The 20,225-nt window shown below is 41.4% G+C and overlaps 1 protein-coding gene across 3 annotated transcripts in view; it reads right to left on the reverse strand.

The window, feature by feature from the left end:
- LOC139411102 (zinc finger, matrin-type 4a) overlaps positions 1 to 20,225 on the reverse strand; it is a 143,018-nt gene that overhangs the window by 108,945 nt on the left and 13,848 nt on the right. For 2 of the 3 annotated variants that reach the window (XM_071156957.1, XM_071156959.1), the window contains exon 2: positions 5,929 to 6,030. In XM_071156957.1, coding sequence (XP_071013058.1) covers positions 5,929 to 6,030 — 102 coding nt within the window. Of the gene's footprint in view, positions 1 to 5,928; positions 6,031 to 19,572; positions 19,697 to 20,225 lie in introns of those variants that run through there. The other variant, XM_071156958.1, reaches the window with a different exon arrangement.

The following is a 20,225-nucleotide window of genomic DNA, read 5'->3' on the forward strand; positions in this document are numbered from 1 at the left end:
TCCATTAAAAAATCTGCCGTTTCCAGCTACAATAGTCATTTACAACATTAACAATGTCTACACTGTATTTCTGATCAATTTGATGTTATTTTAATGGACTTTTTTGTATGTTTTTAAGTACATTTCTAAGTGACCCCAAACTTTTGAATGGTAGTGTAAGTATTCACAACTATATTAAAATCCCCTTTGGCAGTCTTTCCGGGTAAGTCTCATAGAGCTTTCCACACCTGGATTGTACAATATTTGCACATTATTAGTTTAAAAATTCTTAAAGCACTATCAAATTGGTGGTTGATCATTGCTAGACAACCACATTCAAGTATTGCTATAGACTTGCAAACATATTTAAATCCAAACTGTAACTAAACAGTAAAAAAAAACATTCTAAAAACATAATTCCACTGATATAATGGGGTACTGTGTGTAGGCCAGTGACACAAAATCAAAATGTAATCAATTTTAAATTCATGCTGTAATACAACAAAACGTGGAAAAAGTAATGGGGTCTGAATACTTTCTGAAGGCAATGTATGTAGTGCACTACTTTTGACCTATAGGCCCAGGTCAAAAGTAGTGCACTATAAAGGGAATAGGGTGCCCTTTAGGACACATCCAGGGTATCCAGATTGGCCATCAAATTCCACTGAATTCCACTGCTGCTGGAAAAACAATACAAATACAATTGTGTGCCATTGTCATTGTAAAACCCGGGTGCTATTCTGCACTGGAAACAAAAAGTGTAAATCAGGTGGTGCATGCCCTGCAAAATCTCATGTACAATACAGCGGCTGTGCGATACAGCCTGTTTGTTGCCCTAAACAAAGAAAAAAATAAAAGTCTAAGAAGTGCTGACAAATTGCAGCCGACAGGCAGAATTCCCAGCGATGGAGAATTAGATTATTCTAACCAAAGGAAAGTAAAATACATGGTACTGTAATCTGTGGAAAATATACAGGGTGTGGCAGGTAATTGTCCCGAAACTGAAAATACTGTAATAATTATCTTTAAAGCACTGGATCCTATCATGTACAGTAGATGCGCTGGGATTTCTCACTGGGGTCTAGTTCTAACCAGCTGCAAGTCAATTTCATTACCATAAACAAGCAAATACAGCTTGAAGCAATGGGATATTATTAGATATGTGTGAAACCACAGCAGGAACTGCATGGAGGTTGAAAGTTGCATAAAGGTTGAACTTACTGCAATACTGCTGTACCTAGGGCTATACCTCCTGAGTCCTATTAACACATGCTAAACCCGTTACATTTATTTGAGGATCAAAGGCAAAATTAAGTCTGGATACTAAATGTCCCCATATTCCCTATATACTGTAGTTCTCTACTTTTGATCTGGGCCAATAGGACTCTGGTCAAAAGTAGTGCACTCTATAGGGAATAGGGTGGCATTTGGGACCCATGATAAATGTGACCCAGCAAAGGGAATAATTCTTTGAACTGTAGGACCAGACCATTCTGATCCCCTCTACATCAGACCTATGGCTTTGATGTGTTTGAAGTGGAGATTAACAGCTCAATGCAATGCTGAAATAATTAAGTTTTCAATCTCAACTTGAAAAGGCATAGCCTGCATCAATCTCAACGCTAGGATTCAAGTCAAGAGTGCATTACACCAAACAGGTTTCTTTTCGGCAATTGAAATTCTGAGTTTGCATTACACAAGGAAACCTTGTTAAACTCAGGAAGAGTATTTTAAGGTTTTCAAATGTACAAAATCGGATTAAAAGGAGAAAATACCTTATGTGGTCGTTCAAACGAAGCATAAACAGCATATCTACTCATCTAAGGCATGAGACAGTAAAGAGACAACTAAGGACACAGGAGTGTCTCTCTCTCTCTCTCCGAACAAACACAGGATAAACTCTGTGATTGTCTGGAAGAAAGTTGTGTGAAGCCTTGCCGGTTTTCCTCATTGAGTCTTCTTCTTGCCTTCCACTGCCTATCATTATCGTCACTATGCCCCAAACAAGTCACAATGCATTAGAGGCAGAGGCTTCTTAGATCACAGATGCACCACATATGCAGGAGGCAACAGGCCAAGTGATGCAGTCTCAACACAACAGACAATAACTAAATTAATATTCTACACAGTGGGGTACAACTACTTCCTGCTCTCAGAGATCCCATCCTCAGCACTTTGGTTCTGTTGTTACCCATGTTCAGTTCACATTACTACCACACTAGACTGCACTGCACTGCACTACAGTGTAATCCAGGGGCACAACTTTGGTTTTAGAAGTGGGGGGGACATAATGATTATTATTATTATAAAAAAATGTATCCAGTCGGATAAACATTCCAACCAGCCTACCCAAACTTCGGAGGTGTCCGCATGGTCCTAAAGCACTGTTGCCTCATTTTGTATCACATTCCAATGATAAAACTGGGGGGGGGGGGCAAAAATGCAATTTCAGAATGTGGTGTCCCCAGTGAAAGTTGCGCCCCTCTAACTCTCTCTCTATTTCTCTCTCTTTTCTTTCTTCTCTCAGAGGACCTGAGCCCTAGGACCATGCTTCAGGACTACCTGGCCTGATGACTACTTGCTGTCCCCAGTTTCAACTGTTCTGCCTGTAGCTATAGAACCCAGACCTGTTCACCAGACGTGCTACCTTGTCCTGGACCTGCTGTTTTCGACTCTCTCTCTCTCTACCGCACCTGCAACTCTGAATGCTTGGCTATGAAAAGCCAACCGACATTTACTCCTGAGGTGCTGACCTGTTGCTCCCTCTACAACCACTGTGATTATTATTATTTGACCCTGCTGGTCATCTATGAACGTTTGAACATCTTGGTCATGTACTGTTATAATCTCCACCTGGCACAGCCAGAAGAGGACAGGCCACACCTCAGAGCCTGGTTTCTAATTAGGTTTCTTCCTAGGTTCTGGCCTTTCTAGGGAGGTTTTCAGAGCCACCGTGCTTCTACATCTGCATTGCTTGCTGTTTGGGGTTTTAGGCTGGGTTTCTGAATAGCACGTTGTGACATCGGTTGATGTAAAAATGGCTTCATAAATACATTTGATTGATTGATTGATTGGTGTAATCCTCATCTTCATTCAATCCCAGCAGTCTAAACACAGTCGGTCCTCATCCTCACTCAACCCCAATGGACTGCACACTGTCTGAACTCTGAACATAGTTAGTCTCATATTAACACAGACTAATCAGAGAATGGGGGATACAATTATTTGGGAATAATACATGATCTAAAAAAGACCATGACTTTTGGTGGTTTTCACTATATTTAATCCATTGAAGGTTCCTCTGGAGGAAGGAATGTTGACATATATTTGATATTTGTATCTTAAAGCATTATTGAGAAATAATATATTGAAGTTGGAACATTTGTGACATTTTGGCCTTACCCCGGCCTCCTTTAAGACTCCATAATATCCATAATATGTCATCTGTATGTGCCACAAAGTAAAAGTTAGTGTTATTTGAAGATTTACAGCTTGCTCTGTAATATGAGTAGTATTATAATTTTAATAACACATTTCTTATAGAAATGTATTAATATTGAAAAGTATTAACATGAATATTGAAATTATAATTTTTTTGATTTGGCTAACTTTTAAATGTATTGTTGAACATAATATACTCTACGGGCATATCAAAGTTCCAGAGTGGGACATCCGTTTTTTTTTTTTTAAGTTATGGGCCATTTTATACAAAGACATTGTTATAGTAGGCAACGTAACCAATCACAGCCCTCCTTTTACTTTTATCATCACACATCCTGCAAATTACCAGCAGAGGGCAACCATTTTTAATACATTTTTCACTTTCACTCTGTTGGTAATGTTTACAAATTGGATCATAACTCTAAAAGTAGCAGATATCCCACTCTGAAACGTTGATATACCCATAGGGTATATTATATTTGAAAACATATAGAAAAATTTGCCAAATCAAAAAACTCATTTTTTCTATATTCATGTTCACATTTTAATTTTTCTATATTCATAAATGTATGTAAGAGATGTGTTATTGAAATAAATAAAAATGACTCATGTTACAGAGAAAGTGGTAAAGCTTCATATGACATCAACCTTTGCTTTGTAGCACCTACAGATGAAACATTATGAGTCTTAAAAGAGGCCTGAGTGAGGCCAAAGTGTCACAAATATTCCAACTTCAATTATATAGAAATTATGCTTTAAGATACAAATATCAAATATATGTCAACAATCCTTCCTCCAAAGGACCCTTCTACATGTCGTACAAATCCCCCAAATCACGGTCTTTTTTTGTTCCAGTTTCATGAGGAATCACTCAGATAGCACATTTCATAGCTATCAGAAATAGCAGCATCGAGTTGCATCAGAGCGATCAGGAGTAGTTGCAACGGTAGCAAACTCAGTGACCAACAGTCCGTTGTGGGTAGGGCAAGCACTCGGATAAATACTTAAACCGCATACAGGAAGTGTTACACGAGTCCTTTCAGCTCCTATTATTCCTGATGTCCATATGGATGCACCATGGGCCCTGCAGTCAGACACTGTGTTCTGGCCATCTGACTCTGTGTGACAGTGAGTGAAAGGCAGCATCTGGAGTACAGAAGAGACCAGTTACCTCCCGATAGCCAGCCGCTGTGCTTGGACTAGAATGAAACAAGTGCCGGAACACATTTTCATTTAAAATTATCTGAGCCTTTCTACTGTACAAGCATTTCGCTACACCCGCAATAACATATATATATTTTTTTTCCCCCGTTATTTTACCAGGTAAGTTGACTGAGAACACGTTCTCATTTACAGCTATGACCTGGGGAATAGTTACAGGGGAGAGGAGGGAGATGAATGAGCCAATTGTAAACTGGGGATTATTAGGTGACCGTGATGGTTTCAGGGCAAGATTGGGAATTTAGCCAAGACACAGAGGTTAACACCCCTACTCTTACGACAAGTGCCATGGGATCTTTAATGACCTCAGAGAGTCAGGACACCCATTTAACGTCCCATCCGAAAGACGGCACCCTACACAGGGCAGTGTCCCCAATCACTGCCCTGGGGCATTGGGATATTTTTTAGACCAGAGGAAAGAGTGCCTCCTACTTGCCCTCCAACACCACCTGCTCTCCCATCCGGGGACTGACCAGGACCAACCCTGCTTAGCTTCAGAAGCAAGCCAGCAGTGGTATGCAGGGTGGTATGCTGCTGGAAACATCTGCTAAATATGTGTATGTGACCAATAACATTTGATTTGTATAAGAGGTGAAGGTGGTCAAGCAGAAGAAAATTCAAGGTGTTCCTACTTCAGTCTAGTGAGCACTGGCCAAACTCAAGCACTGCTGAAACACACAGAAAGAGAACCTCTTCTGCAATCTCTGGTTGTCGACAAACCTGGTGGTCATGGAGGGCAATGGGGCCTGGCAGTGTTTGCTGTTTGTCAGCACTTTAACTAAATAATTAAGAATAATTGGGTGAATCCAGGTGAGTCGTGCTTATTGACATTTTAAAACTGCAGCCCTCTGCCGTTTGCGATTTCTGCTGCTGAGCGGTACTGACTGACACAGAACAAACAGCATGACCTAAGCCTTGGTTAATAATGGTTGGATTGTCTGGTAAACGGATGAGGGATGTGCTGGTGGTTGGTTTAGCCATAGCACTGCCAACCTCAGACCATCTATGGCCCCTGGAGACTGGGGTTCGATCACTGCTTAAACCTCTGTCTCCCTCGCTCATCTTGACAAGACAGACTAATACGAACGTTGGCCATGCACAGCGGGCGGTCGTCCTATTGCCTCTCACCACAGAACATTGACTATTATTCTACACGATGAATGAATCACCACAGTTTGTGCAGGTGATCTACTGCGCACAACTGATGTTCATTATGGTGTGTCTGGTCTCTAACTTTGCATGGTGGGGGTTGAGAGGAATTACTGTAGTACAGTAAGTATTCCTCACCTCATAGTGGGCAACCCTCTGGGACTCGGAGATGAGCTGAGCGCTGCACACTTTACAGTAGGTGTCTGTGAAAAGCCCTTGGTCCACTTCTGTAGACTTCATCTGGTGGGAAGAGAGGACAGACAAACAACAGCATGAAATATAACACTGGGTTGGAGGCATTTCAAATGAGGAATTCCGTGTAAGATGATATAAATGTGAAATTGCAGGATATAATATGCCTGAATGCTTCAAGTGCAATGAAGGGACATAATGGAGCAACTAAATGAAAATGTAATTTCATACTTTGATAGCTGTTTAATCAATATTTCATTATATCAAGCACTGTGATGGCAGTAACAAATGCAGAGTAGGTTTTTTCCTCCATCCAGCAGGAAGTCATAACTGAATTTTATGTTGAATCAATAAACCCATTTTCAGGTAGCAAGTCGAAACCACGTCAAGGCAATAGTAAATAAATCAACACGACTGAGAACCCTGATAGTATTTATCTTGGAAATTCGCAAGGGATAATCAACGAGGAGCTTATGTGTTCTCTGGAAAATAATGCACAACGTGGAAGGTGTGTTGCACCACATGTTAGCGAAGTGGAACTCACCTTCCACGGAGTTGCATTTTTTCCAGACAACTCATAGAGCCCTGAATTGATTATCCCTTTTATACCAGGGCTATTAATGAACATATTTGCCACTAGAAATGTTTCAATTTGCCAGTAGTTTTTCATGTGACAACATCCACTGAAGTAGCTATCAAGTTGACTAACTAGCTAGATCGCTACTATTGCCTTGGTAACCAAACAAACAGACTTGCTAGCTTAGCTAACCAAACCATCATCCTAGCTTGCTATTATGAAAATCGAATTCAACAATGCCAATAATGTTTTCAATTCAACTTTTGGTTTCAAAAGCAGCTCAAAAATAGAACATGTAAGAATGAATGTCATAGTCCTTCAATTAAACCGTGCAATTATACCGTGCGTTATAGGGAAATAATGCACGCTCTTGAATGCCCTTCAAGCTAATCAGAAAGGAAAGGATTATTCATCAATGGTGTGGTATAATTAAACAATAAGGCACGAGGGGGTGAGGTATATGGCCAATATACCACGGCTAAGGGCTATTCTTAGGAACCGTGGTATATTGGCCATAAACCACAAACCCCCGAGGTACCTTATTGCTAATATAAACTGGTTACCAACGTAATTAGAGCAGTAAAAATATATGTTTTGTCATACTCGTGGTATATGGTCTGATATACCACAGCTTTCACCCAAACTGCATTCAGGGCTCAAACCACCAAGTTTATAAATATAAATAAATGATTGAACTTCAGCTGGGGGAGATTTGGAAGGGGACGGCAAGATGCTCTTTGAGGGGTTGGACTGCACCCTTTCTGCTCTTGATCTCTCCCTCTCGTCTCTCTTCTCTCTACTTCTGCTCTGCTCTCTCTATTATTAATTCAGCCATGCTGTCATTAGAGAGCTCACATTGCAGATTTGGGAACACTCATGCTCAGCTCATCCTTATTGACTTTGTGGAGTCTTCATTAGGCATGACATGACAGAACAGCAGAGATGTCAAGGAGGTATAAACTATGGTAACCCTTTTGGGCCGCTAATATCTCTCCCTATAAAGTGTAAGGACAAAGAGAAAGAGGGGAGAAAAATGGAACTGATTAAAATACCCGGTTACTTAAACTTCAATCATTGAACGATACAAGTGAAACGTTTCTCTAAAACAATCAATAATTGAACTGATTGCATAAGATACATTTGTCATAGAAAATTTAAGTGAAGAATCTGCAGTATGATTTTTACGGCCAGGTTATGTGACCTGACTGTGATCTGTAATGAGTAATAATCATGTGGCTCACCATCTTTAATTGGCTCTGTTTCCAGAAAATTGACCAGTCTCCCTCAGAAATTCTACTCCTCCCAGAGGCAATTCTAATGACTTGAGCAGTGGTCAGCAGGAGAGACCAGGGCTGTGTCCCAAATGGCACAAAAGTAGTACACTATATATGTGAGAGGGTACCATCTTATTTTATTTGTGACGCAAAAGCTATAATCTTTTAAACTCTTAGCACCCCATACAGAATGTATGCCTACACACTATACTTTAAGGCCAACATTTAAAGGGAAATATCACCACATACCTAAATAATCTGAGCTCAATCAAAACATGGAAAAATATCCCTTATGTCTGTAATGTCTTTATACAAAGGTTTAGACGTATCCAGTTATTTGTCTGATGTATGGTTATCCCAAATTGATGCATGCATACCTTATTGCCATCTCCAAATCACTAGCCTAAATTAAACAAATAGGCTGACATAACACCTGTTTAGGAAAAGCGGTTGTGTATGTGTTGACCTACAGGAAATAGGCAGGTATACTGTCACGTTCTGACCTTAGTTCTTTTGTTAAATCTTTGTTTTAGTATGGTCAGGGCGTGAGTTGGGTGGGTTGTTCCTTTTTCTATGTTGTCTTTTGCGTTTGGCCTGGTATGGTTCTCAATCAGAGGCAGGTGTCGTTAGTTTTCTCTGATTGAGAATCATACCTAGGTAGCCTTTTCCCACTTGTGTTTCGTGGGTGATTATTTTCTGTTTCAGTGTTTGCACCATTTCGGGACTGTTTCGGTTTTCATTTTCATTGATTCTCTTGTTCTTTTGTATTTTGTATTCAGTCTCATTAAATTATATTATGGATACATACCCTGCTGCATTTTGGTCATCTGATCCTTCCTACTACTCCTCCTCCTCAGAGGAGGAAGAAGAAACCCGTTACATATACGGTCTAGCGATAAACTTTTCTGATTTAGGGCAGCCTATACATTTCTCTCCTTTTTCTGTTTCTATCCATCATTATGTGTAAATAAATCATGAGCCCGGGGATGGAGCCAGTTGCTCCGGATTATTTATTTGTGTAGCCTGGAGTAACAGATAAAGCAAATGAATCAAATAAACAATAAGAAAGGTGAGGAGGAGTGAGGAATGTGTTAGAGGACAAAGGCAATCAGTTACCTCCGTAAACTACCCGATACAGTGGCGTAGGATACACCACCGCAGCCCTCAACATTGTTTTTGTTAATTATAGGAAATTAGCTTTAAAACTGCATAATGTCCTCTTAGCCTCATGGCAAAATGTGTAAAATAGCAGGAAATGAGCGTTAAACCCGAAAAAAATTCTCCCTCAGCCTCATGGCAAAATGTGTAGAATAACATGAGATTAGCTATAAAACTACACATTTATCTCTCTTCGTGGCAAAATGTGTAGAATTGCAAGAAGTGAGCTGTTTTCCTAAATATAATAGTTTTCCCAACTGCACTACGCCTTTGCCTCGATACAGATTTTAGGATTCACAGAATTCAATTCAAATTGCTTTGTCTGGTTGTCACCAGTGTGGTAAAGTGTGGAGTTAGGCACTTGCCAGCGGGTGTGTTTCAGACCTGAAGGACAGGGATTATGCTTATTCTGTTGGAAAGCTTTTATTCTGTTGCAAAACGTTTTGCATCAGAAACCGTTTACTCCAAACGGAAAACAGTTTGTAATGAAAACAATAGGTTTTATTCGACAAATTGAGGTAGGTTCCTTCCGTTTGGATCTTGAACGGTAAATTGTTTTTTTATTGCAAGATGTAATGAATACACCCATGGTGGAGGAGGCAGGGTTGCAGGCAAAACAGGATATACAAATAAGATATTCAGGTAGTAACTTTAAAAGAAAAGGCCTAGCTCATTCATCAGAACATAAATCAATGTCACACCGATAGGTTACTTAGCATCACTTCAGATACTTATGAAACAACACCAATTAAGTGAGTGTTTGCACCATACCAAAAAAAAAGTTCAGCACAAGCTGTTCAAAGTTTAAGTTCTCTGTAGTGCAGTGAGTTGGCTGGACAAACAGCTCACACACAGCCAGCGTTTGTGTCCGCTCACATGGTTGTGGTGCCCACAGGAGTTGTTCTTCTTTGTTGGGGTTTAACGACAATTGGCATCCAATATTAATAGTGCATTACAGACACCAAATGTTGTATTTCTTCTCTCTTGCAAGACACACCCCAAATAAACAAAGATATATGAAATAAATAAAAAGGAAAAACCACCCCCAAACAACATACAGCATACTACAATACCCACCCCATCCCACTAACAATGTACATTTTCTGTGACCTGCGTTCTACTTGAGTCGCACAATTCATGCTAATCGCGATGAAGGCCAGGAACCTGGGTTTTTCAATGCACAGTTGCTGTGGTCCACAAGTTAAAATGGGAACAATCCCTGGGTTTATATAACAGTCTGTTCTAATCTTGGTAACCCTCTGAATTATTTCATTTGAATTGTCCCATTAAATCATAGTACAGGATGAACTTGTTCCAGACTGCCTTTTCACCTTTAGGCATTTTGTGTTGCTTGTTCTTGAAAATAATGTGACCTTGGCTCTGAGTTGCAGCTAGCGGCAGGCGGCACAGTGCCTGTAAGCTGTTGCATCAGCAGGGGAGGGAGGCTGGCATTCAGAGCTCCAGTGTGGAATAGGAGAGGAGCGGAGGGCTAAAGCACCCAACTGACGTGAACGAGGAAAAAACCTGTCAGATCCCAGAATGTCTGACTGCCGCAGAACTAACCAACCCCCCCCCCCCCCCCCCCCCCCCCCCCTCCCCCAGTCTGGTAATCGGATGAGAGCAGCACCATTTTGTTAGACCAAGTAGACAGTGAGTGCAAATTCCACAGGACAAACACCATAAATGATAGGCTTTAAGAGGCTATCGGCTCTCCTCAGCCCCTCTCCTCTGCCTGTCTTAGCTCTCTGTATGTCTCAGTTCTCTCTGTATGTCTCAGCTTAGCAAAGCAGATAATGTAGAGATGCATTATTAATCACTCTGCTTGCATCCCAAATGGCATCCTACTCCCTATATAGTGCACTATATAGAGCCCTACGCTCTGGTAAAATGTAGTGCACTATGTAGGGAATAGGATGCTATTTGGGACACAACCTCTACCAACACTGTTTGGAAAGCAAAAGCATCAGTGGGCAGCAAGGTCTGAGGAGCATCTTGTCTTAGTCCCCTCCTCGACAGCATTGTTGGCCAGATACCAGTGGGCGTCTGGGCACCGACATTGTCCTTGTCCATCAGCATTAGAGTCATTTAATGCCAGAGCTACAAGCCTATCTCCCTCTCTGACCCTGGAATGTCTAAAAGAAAACACAATTTCTGTGTCCCAAATGGAACCCTATTCCCAATATAGTGCACTACTTTGGTCAAAAGTATACTAAATAGGAAATGGGGTGCCATTTGAGACAGTCATTTTGTGTGAAACGGAACAAGGCACCTAGGAGCTATGCACACACAGCACACCACTGCTCAGCACACGCAATTAGCATGTTCCAGTTCTCCCTCCTTGACAATCAATTCATTACGTCAATGGATTTTGCTGTCGGATACAGAGCTATAATTACAGTGGGTTGAATATTATAAATGAGATGCCGAAAAATATTCATTTTAAATCGATAAAGAGAGAATGCAAAGACATCTCGCTCTCCGAGAAATTGTAGGTCTCTTTTGTACGCACAGCTCAGTATCACATCACAGGGGCTGCCATTGTCTGCATCATTAGAGTTACCCCTCAGTACTACACCAGGTTATTTCATGGCATATTGGCAATTTTGACTAAAAACAATGTAGGAACTGAGGTGTGAGAATAAGCACTGTGCTGCATTTGAGCTAAATGGGTCTGAATTGCCTTATGCTGACAATCAAATTAGCAGGAGTGCCGCCTGCCTCTCATACCCTGCTTCTCTCTCCACACTGTTTACTCCCATGCTCTGACCGACTGACCGGGAACTGTCAGAGGCAAATCAGTCGGAGCAGGGCCTGTGTAACTGGAGAGAGAGAAAGAAAGAGAGACAGAAAGAAAAAGAGAGTGAGAGAAACAAGGAGAGAGAGAAATAGAGAGAGAAACAGAGAGAGAGAGAGAATAGAGAGAAAGACAGAGAGACAGAAACATTTGGATAAAGAGAGAGGATTAGTGCAGAGATTACAGAGGGCAGTGTGGCAGGAGCGACTGGCAAATGTTGGGGTTATAAAAGGTGGGCTGTAATTCGTAATGGAAGGTGTTAAGCTGTGAAGCTGGACAAGAGTCCAAGAGGACGTCGACATGTGCTGCCGATTCACATTTGGCTGTCGTCAAGGTGCCCCTTTTGGCTTAGAAAAGGTTTGACACTGCAGTCTGATTCATTCAGCAGCTACAAGGGCCAGGACCACACAGAGAGATAAGAAGAGACGACTAGACTGTCCTGGGCTAGGCAATCTCTCTATTTTTTCTCCCACTCTCTCTGTCTCTCTTGCTCTCTCTGTGTCTGTCTCCCTTCTCTTGCTCTCTCTCTCTATATCCATCTATCTACGTTATTCTCAAAGAGGGGAAAGATCCATCTACACACAGAGAAAAATGTTCACAAGGAATACTATGCTTGGAATAATAGAAAAACAGATGAAGCTGAAAGCCGGGAAAATGTGTATACAACAACTAGAGAGTGGAAATAGTTTAGGAAGACAGAATGGAACTTTTGTTTACTGAATGATTGATTGAAAATTGTGAGTCAACAATTCAATGTAAATGATTCTCAAGGTGTACAGCGCTCTGCTCTAACTTGATCATTTATGGATTTAGGAGAGAGTGGTACCTATATAATTCAGGGGAAAAGGGTTGGGCATTTGCTCAAATAATGTTACAAAATATAATAATTTATATTATATGTGACCGGGGAAAGCCATTGTTTGGAGTGTAAGACGCCCCACAACCAGCATTTTTAGGCTGCAGCAAGTTAGGCTGCAGTGCCATAGCCTGCACCTAAAGCCACTCAGCCTCGTTAGGCTGCAACACACATGGGGGGCATGTAAGGTGCTGTTTCAGGCCGTATCTAGACTTGGCAGTTCATGCATCCTTTGTATTCTGATCATGGAGTTCTGATGGTGGAATTCCTAACACTTCATGCGTCTACACCTACATTTAAATGTGTCTACCGTGTCCACATTGTGTCCGGATTATTCAAATGCAAATGTGCATTCTGCAAACGGTGGTACAGGCTAAATCTGATAATAGCACAACAACAACTTGATGGCAGTAGCCAACTACTATAGCAAGCCTCTGTAGCTAGCCAGAAATCTAGCTAGCAAAGCTAAATGGATTGCATACAGGTTAGCATAATATTTTCTCCAACATGAAAAACGTGCCTCTCGCTCCCAAAGTACATGTTTTCTGGAGACTTGAAGGCAGAATGCTGATGACATCGTATGCGCTTTCGGTAGCCTGATTGCACCGAGACTGAGGAGAAAGCTGCACACAATGCGACTTTTGTGAGCCTAGACCTATAATTTCGATGCAATCTTCCTATTTAGATAGCGGAAGTCGCATGTAAGTGTCAAGTGTAGACATAGCCTCAGTTCAGCAAAGGAGAAGCTCCTGGCTGGATGCCGGAGGCTGAGCTTGCCGGGCATTTGATGGAAGGCCACGGACATTGACTTATGTTGGCAGAAAAGCACAATCTATTTAATCTTCGAAGATAAATTCCAGCCTAAGTTAAGTTTATTCCGTGTGTGGGAGTGCTTTGATTGACAGTTTATCTTCCTTTTTGTGAACCGTTTTATTTGGACAAATATGCATTGAACCTTTGTCATTGATTCTCATCATTGCCATCCTACCAGCCACGCCTAGTGAGCCATTACATATGTAACACTTGAATTAAACTTCAGTTGTTGACTGACCATCCATACACTTCTAACATCTTTTGAAATGGTTACATTAGTATTAACAGTTTCATTTCAAGAGCTCAAAAAGCACACTTGCCCATTTCTAAAGGTCACTGAATAAAATGAATGTTGGACTGGCTTAGCCAGCAGCATCATCTGAAATCCACAATCATTGAGGGTTAAGCTTTTAAGCCTTGAATACAGGATTGTTTCAAAATAGCTGAACTTGAAAGACAAATGGAATCTCTCTCGCTAAGCAATTGAGGAGAAAATACAAAATGTGCAGTCACACAACTGTCCCATAAATCAATCCCATCCATTTGAAGAAGCTCATCCAACAACACAGAAGGGAGAGAAGAAGAAAAAAACGTTCCAGAGGAGGAATTTCAAATATTCAGCTGCTAACTACCTAGTTCAGAGCTGTGTATTGTATGATGGGCAGGCTCTACACAGGCAGGCTGACCATGCTGAGGTCTCTAGTCTAGATCAGAGTTCCAGGGTATGTCCAAAATGGTACCTTATCCTCCTATTTAGTGCACAACTTTTGACCAGAGCCCATAAATCTCCGGTCAAAAGTAGTGCACTACAAACAGGGAACAGGGTGCCATTTGGGACAAAGCATCAAAGTGTCCCCTGCACAGTGCACTCTCTCTCCAGACCAGCGTTGCGTCCCAGCTGAGCTCATTACCATCCGCTGTGTCTAGTGATTCTATTTCTATGGTCTAGGCAGCAGCCATTTGATGGCAGCACATCAGAGCAACACTGAGAGCAGAATCCGGGTTGAGAGGAAAGGGACTGACGAGGCAGAGACTGGACTGGAGCCTCGTACGCTAATCAGAGGCACTACTAGGCTGTGTACTCTGGTACAGACAACTCCAAAGCCAAAAACTTTGGTGGAGAAAACATACTTTTAAATAGTGTGATAAAAACCAGTGGTGTTCTTTCAATGACAAACGGCAGAAAAAAGCTCACTCTTGAGAAATAGATGATGGCAGGACGGCAAATTGCCATACTGCACACATATTTGTTCTGAGGGAGATTTGGTTTAAGTGTTATACAAGATGATGTAGCTGTCTGAATTTGCGTAATGTGCCAGAGCTATTTCCTAACGCACTTCAGTCATGCAGATGACAGGTTAAAACAGATGACATCCTTTTCATCAAAAACCAATCCAATGTGTTTCACTTTTAAAAAGAAGAGCGAGCTACCACTTCAATCCAAATGAAAGAGAATATTATTGTATTTTAATGATTCCAGATCACGTCCATGGGAAAAACCCATCAGCAATAATACATAGGCCTATTTAACAGAATATTATAATCATGCTTTGTCTAGCAGGGTTGATTATAAATGATCAGCTGCTTATCCATTCCATATGCCATATTATAACTAATAAAACAGGCAATTAATTATAGTAGCTAGCACTATACATGATGGAGGATGAACGAAAGAAATGTGCTCAGTTGCGTGGGATAGAGTTACAGCTATTGTATTGTGTCTGAATTGAGATACATCCAAGAGAGGATTCAGACAGCAACAGGAATATGATGACATTCTTATGTACTGTAAGCATAGTCATTCTTCAGATAGAACAGTAAACAGGTATTTTAGCATCATAGCCTTTGTACAGTATATGGCTGATATACACATGGCTGGAATGCAGTTTCAACCAATCAGCATCCAGGATCCAAACTACCCAAAACATTTTAAGGAGGTTGGTTATTATCTATCGAAGGAACAGACTCCACCACACACTGTAGCTATGTTTCCATTAACATGTCCAGGGATTGTTTGTTGACATTTAGAAAGTTCACATAGAAAATAGATGAGACAATTGCCTGCTAGGGTGCGTTTACAGTTAACTATCTGTCAGCTGGACGTAAGAATGTCACACCTAATAAAATAACTTTTTCACCTACAGTGTTAAATACAATGTTTGTAGTTGAAGTGATTCCATTACCCATTTTGGCAAATTGTGCGATAATACATTGATGACAGCTGTACTGTGTGCCCTTCCACATATCAGTTTAATGTCTCATGTAGGCCACAAAAGCCAGCATGGATAGAATGCAATAATTGACTAATATTTGCCATATTCTAATAATGATCATGTGCCTAACGTATCACCACAGATAAAGCACTGCATAGGCCGTCAAGGCTAGACCGTGCCATGGTGAAACTCGCACTCCTGTAGATCTGAAATAATTGGATGACGAAACTAGCTAGCCAACCAGAAAAGCAAGGTGAAGCATTTCAGACATTCTTGAAAGTCAGGACAATTATTGTCCGGCAAAGAACATCCATTTTGGTACCGCTTCAAATTATTGTCAGCTAATAAAGGCTCCATAAAGCCTTCATGATGCCTTCATAAGCACTGAATACATGTGTTACAAAGCATCTATAACCGTATGCCATGCTTTATAAAGGGTTCATAATGTGGCATAAATGTGTGACATAATCACCCATATGCCAAATGTGACATAACCCACTATGTTGAATATGATATAAACATGTGCTTTCTAGAGGGTGTTGTGCTGAAGGATGGCATATGATCTAAAGTGATGTCATGTTAGCCACATTACTCCTAATCTATTTCCCAGACACTCCCACCCAAATACACGGAAGGTCTGGTGGACCAACGCATCAAACCTGGCCATCATTAGTTAGAGTTAGGTTTAAAATCAAATTTTAAGAAGATCACTTATGGAAATGAGCAGGGTTTAGCCATAATTATGCATTTTTGACTGTGTTAAGTAATGAAGATAACACATACTTTACTCAGTAAGGTTATTCCTATAGAATTCTATGGTGACTCCCACTAAGGCCAACTTTGAATGGTTGATACCCCAGGCTTACAGTGCATTCAGAAAGTGCTCAGACCCATTCCCTTTTTCCACATTTTGTTACGTTACAGCCTAAAATGGATTAAATAAATAAAAAATCCTCAAGCGAAAACAGTGTTCTAGACATTTTTGCAAATGTATTAAAAAACAAAAACTGATCTCCCCTTCTCTGATGGTTATTCCTCTCTCTGGTCTTCCTACCGCTCTCCAGGTCACCGAGGCACTGTTCCAGCAGGTCTTCCGGCACTATGACCTTCCCGGAGGACATCGTCTCTGACCGTGACCCCCAATTCACGTCACGGGTATGGAGGGCTTTCATGGAAAAACTGGGGCTCAAGGTCAGCCTCACTTCTGGGTACCAGCATCAGCCCAAAGGGCAGGTGGAGAGGATGAACCAAGAGATATCAATAATAAGTGATATCCGTATCGCCGTAGACTACACCACTGCTGTCATCCTTACTTCCAAACGTTTAATCATGTTGGATAATATTTTGATGCTGACAGAAGTTGCACCATTGGAAGACATAGCTTGGACTATAGCCTACAATAGCCTATTTATTGTGTCATCATAGTGGTCTCTGACTTGTGGTCAGACTCGCTCAATGATTTTAATGTCATTGAGAAATTAGATGTCATTGAGAAATTAAATGTAAAAATAATCCAAGAAGTAGTCATCTAGTTTTTCAAAACGATCTGTAATCTGATTACAATATTTTAGCTGGTAACGTAACGGATTACAGTTACAGTTTTTGGTAATCCCTTACAAGATTACAAAAAGAACCCGACGGTTACTCTGACAGAGCTCCAGAGTTCTTCTGTGAAGATGCAAGAACCTTCCAGAAGGACAACAATCTCTGCAGCACTCCACCAATCAGAACATTACGGTAGAGTGGCCTGATGGAAGCCACTCCTCAGTAAAAGGCACATGACAAGCTGTTTGGAGTTTGCCAAAAGGCACATAAAGGACTCTCAGACCATGAGAAACAAGATTCTCTGGTCTGATGAAACCAAGATTGAACTCTTTGGCCTGAATGCCAAGCATCACGTCTGCAGGTAACCTTGCACCATCCCTACGGTGAAGCATGGTGGTGGCAGCATCATGCTGTGGGGATATTTTTCAGCAGCAGGGACTGGGAGACTAGTCATGATTGAGGGAAAGATGAACGGAGCAAAGTACAGAGACCTCAGGGCAAAGGATCACCTTCCAACAGGACAACAACCCTAAGCACACAGCTGAGACAACGCAGGAGTGACTTCGGGACAAGTCTCTGAATGTCCTTAAGTGGCCCAGCCAGAGCCCGGACATGAACCCAATCGAACATCTCTGGAGAGACCTGAAAATAGCTATGCAGCGACGCTCCCAATCCAACCTGACAGAGCTTGAGAGGATCTGCAGAGAAGAATGGGAGAGACTCTCCAAATACAGGTGTGCTAAGCTTGTAGCGTCATACCCAAGAAGACTTGAGGCTGTAATCGCTGCCAAAGGTGCTTCAACATAGTACCGAGTAAAGGATCTGAATACTTGCATATGTAAATGTGATATTTCCGGAGTTTATTTTGTATAACTTTGCAAACGTTTCTAAAAGCCTGTTTTTGATTTGTCATTATGGGGTATTGTGTGTAGATTGATGAGGGGGAAAAACAATGTAATTCATTTTAGAATAAGGCTGTAACGTAACAAAATGTGGAAGAATGTCAAGGGGTCTGAATACTTTGTGAATGTATTATTGCACACACAGTTAATGCCTGGGGACGACGTTACACCAATAAACACTTACCTTGATGAAAGGCCCAACCTAAAGAAATTAAGTGTCATTCATCTGGAACCAAGTTACATGTTCCTCAGTACACAAACACGCACACAACAAAAACGAGCCATACCGCGTGGTGCTGGGCCTAGTCAGGTCTTTGATGCATTCACCCACTCCCCCGCTGAAAGATCAGCCACAAAATGTTGGCACCATTGTAACAGGTTGTAATCAAGCCCTGGTCTCCAGGATGGGAACAGAAGAGGAATACCTGTTGCGGTATTCTCAGGTTAGACGAATCCAAACAATGTTGATTCTGACACACACACACACAAACGCAAGCTTTGCAGGTCCATCAACCCATTTAAATACCTCACACCCTACAGTAACTTGTGGATCATGAGAGAACCTTCATAAATCAGCAGAATGTTAATAACCAATTAATTGATGCTTTATGTAGTGTCCTGTAATACTTAGTTTGAAGTGAGACTGTTTCGGTCATTCAGAACTCTTTTGGTCATTTATAACACATACATAAATGCCTTATATCATATGACGCTGTACTTACTATAGTCAGACACCTTTGGTCATTAATAACCAGGGATGCATTGGTACAGTGGGCCCACGGTTCGCTATGTATCACGGTTTGTGGGCCACGGTATGGTTTCTGTACCTTTATATTTAAGAAAAGTGTGCGTTTGTATGACTCTCATACAGGAGACAAGTTTGCAACACGTAGCTCTTCATCTCCCAAACCAGTACATAGTGAACTCTCACAGTGAGGTAGCTTCCAGTACATAGTGAACCGTCACAGTGAGGTAGCTTTGAGTTGCTCTGGAGGTCCAACTATCAGTGGAGAGAGCTAGATAGGGTGTCTGTGTCAATTCATTTTAAATTTCTCTCTGTGGTGTTTCATAGAGTTTGGGAATTACTTTGCTGCTGAAATGTGTGCGGGAGGGTACATTGTAACACGGTTCAATTTTCTTTCATCAGGTGACAAAATCCCGAGTCAGTAACCACCGAATAGGGCTGCAAATCTTTGGCTATGAATTCTCCCACTGCTTTCATTATTTCTTTATGTTTTTCTGAATTTGTTGTATATTGTTGTTGGAAGGCAGCAGCGAGTGATTGTTGTGTTTTTGCTAACGGGTGGACTCTCCTTGCTCCAGCACCATCTGCAAGGGATACGGCCGGGTGATGGCGACGTAAATGACACTACATGTTAGAAGTGTTTCCACTCGAGTAGCCGACAGTGGCAAAGCAATGCTTACAGACTGTACTTTGTTTGTTTATGGACTTCTTACCCTCGTCATCGTATTGAATGCTCAATCCAAAATGTTCCCACACAGCGGATTTGAAAGACGGCGGTGACTCTTCAAATTTGCTTCTGTCTGTCTTGTTAGCGCTCGCCATTGTCACGTTGGAGCTGAGAGAATATTTGTTTTTAGTTTCCCCTCATGGGGCCCCTTTAGGGAGGTTTCCTACTGAGAAGTCATTGCAAATCGTCCATTGGTTGTTTAAGGGGGAGGGGGTTGCGGTCACTGCGGTTGCCAAATTTTGGGACATTGCTGTGGAGTAAAGTTTGTCAGCCCTCAGGAGACCCCTAACGGCCTGGGGCCCCAAGCAGTTGCCTGCCAAGCCTGTTCACAAGCTGCGTGTCTGGTTCTGTGGATCTAAATGTACAACGTGCGTGTAGTCTGCAGCACGATAAACAAGCAAGTTTTGTAAATTATAGGAAAATGACATGCATATCGTAATTCCGCAGTTTAAGTGTGCTTAATGAACATTGGGGGCGTACCGAACGGTTCGAAAACATACTGTGTACCGTTGCATCCCTATTAATAACACATATATAAAGGCTTGATGATGTAAACACAAATGTATTAACACTTAGGGAATTATCACTAACAGCTAAAACAAATAAACATTAAAGACATGTGTAAACCATACATTTCCT

This window comes from Oncorhynchus clarkii, chromosome 6 (genome assembly GCF_045791955.1).
Source record: "Oncorhynchus clarkii lewisi isolate Uvic-CL-2024 chromosome 6, UVic_Ocla_1.0, whole genome shotgun sequence".
In the NCBI taxonomy this organism is placed as follows: domain Eukaryota; kingdom Metazoa; phylum Chordata; class Actinopteri; order Salmoniformes; family Salmonidae; genus Oncorhynchus; species Oncorhynchus clarkii.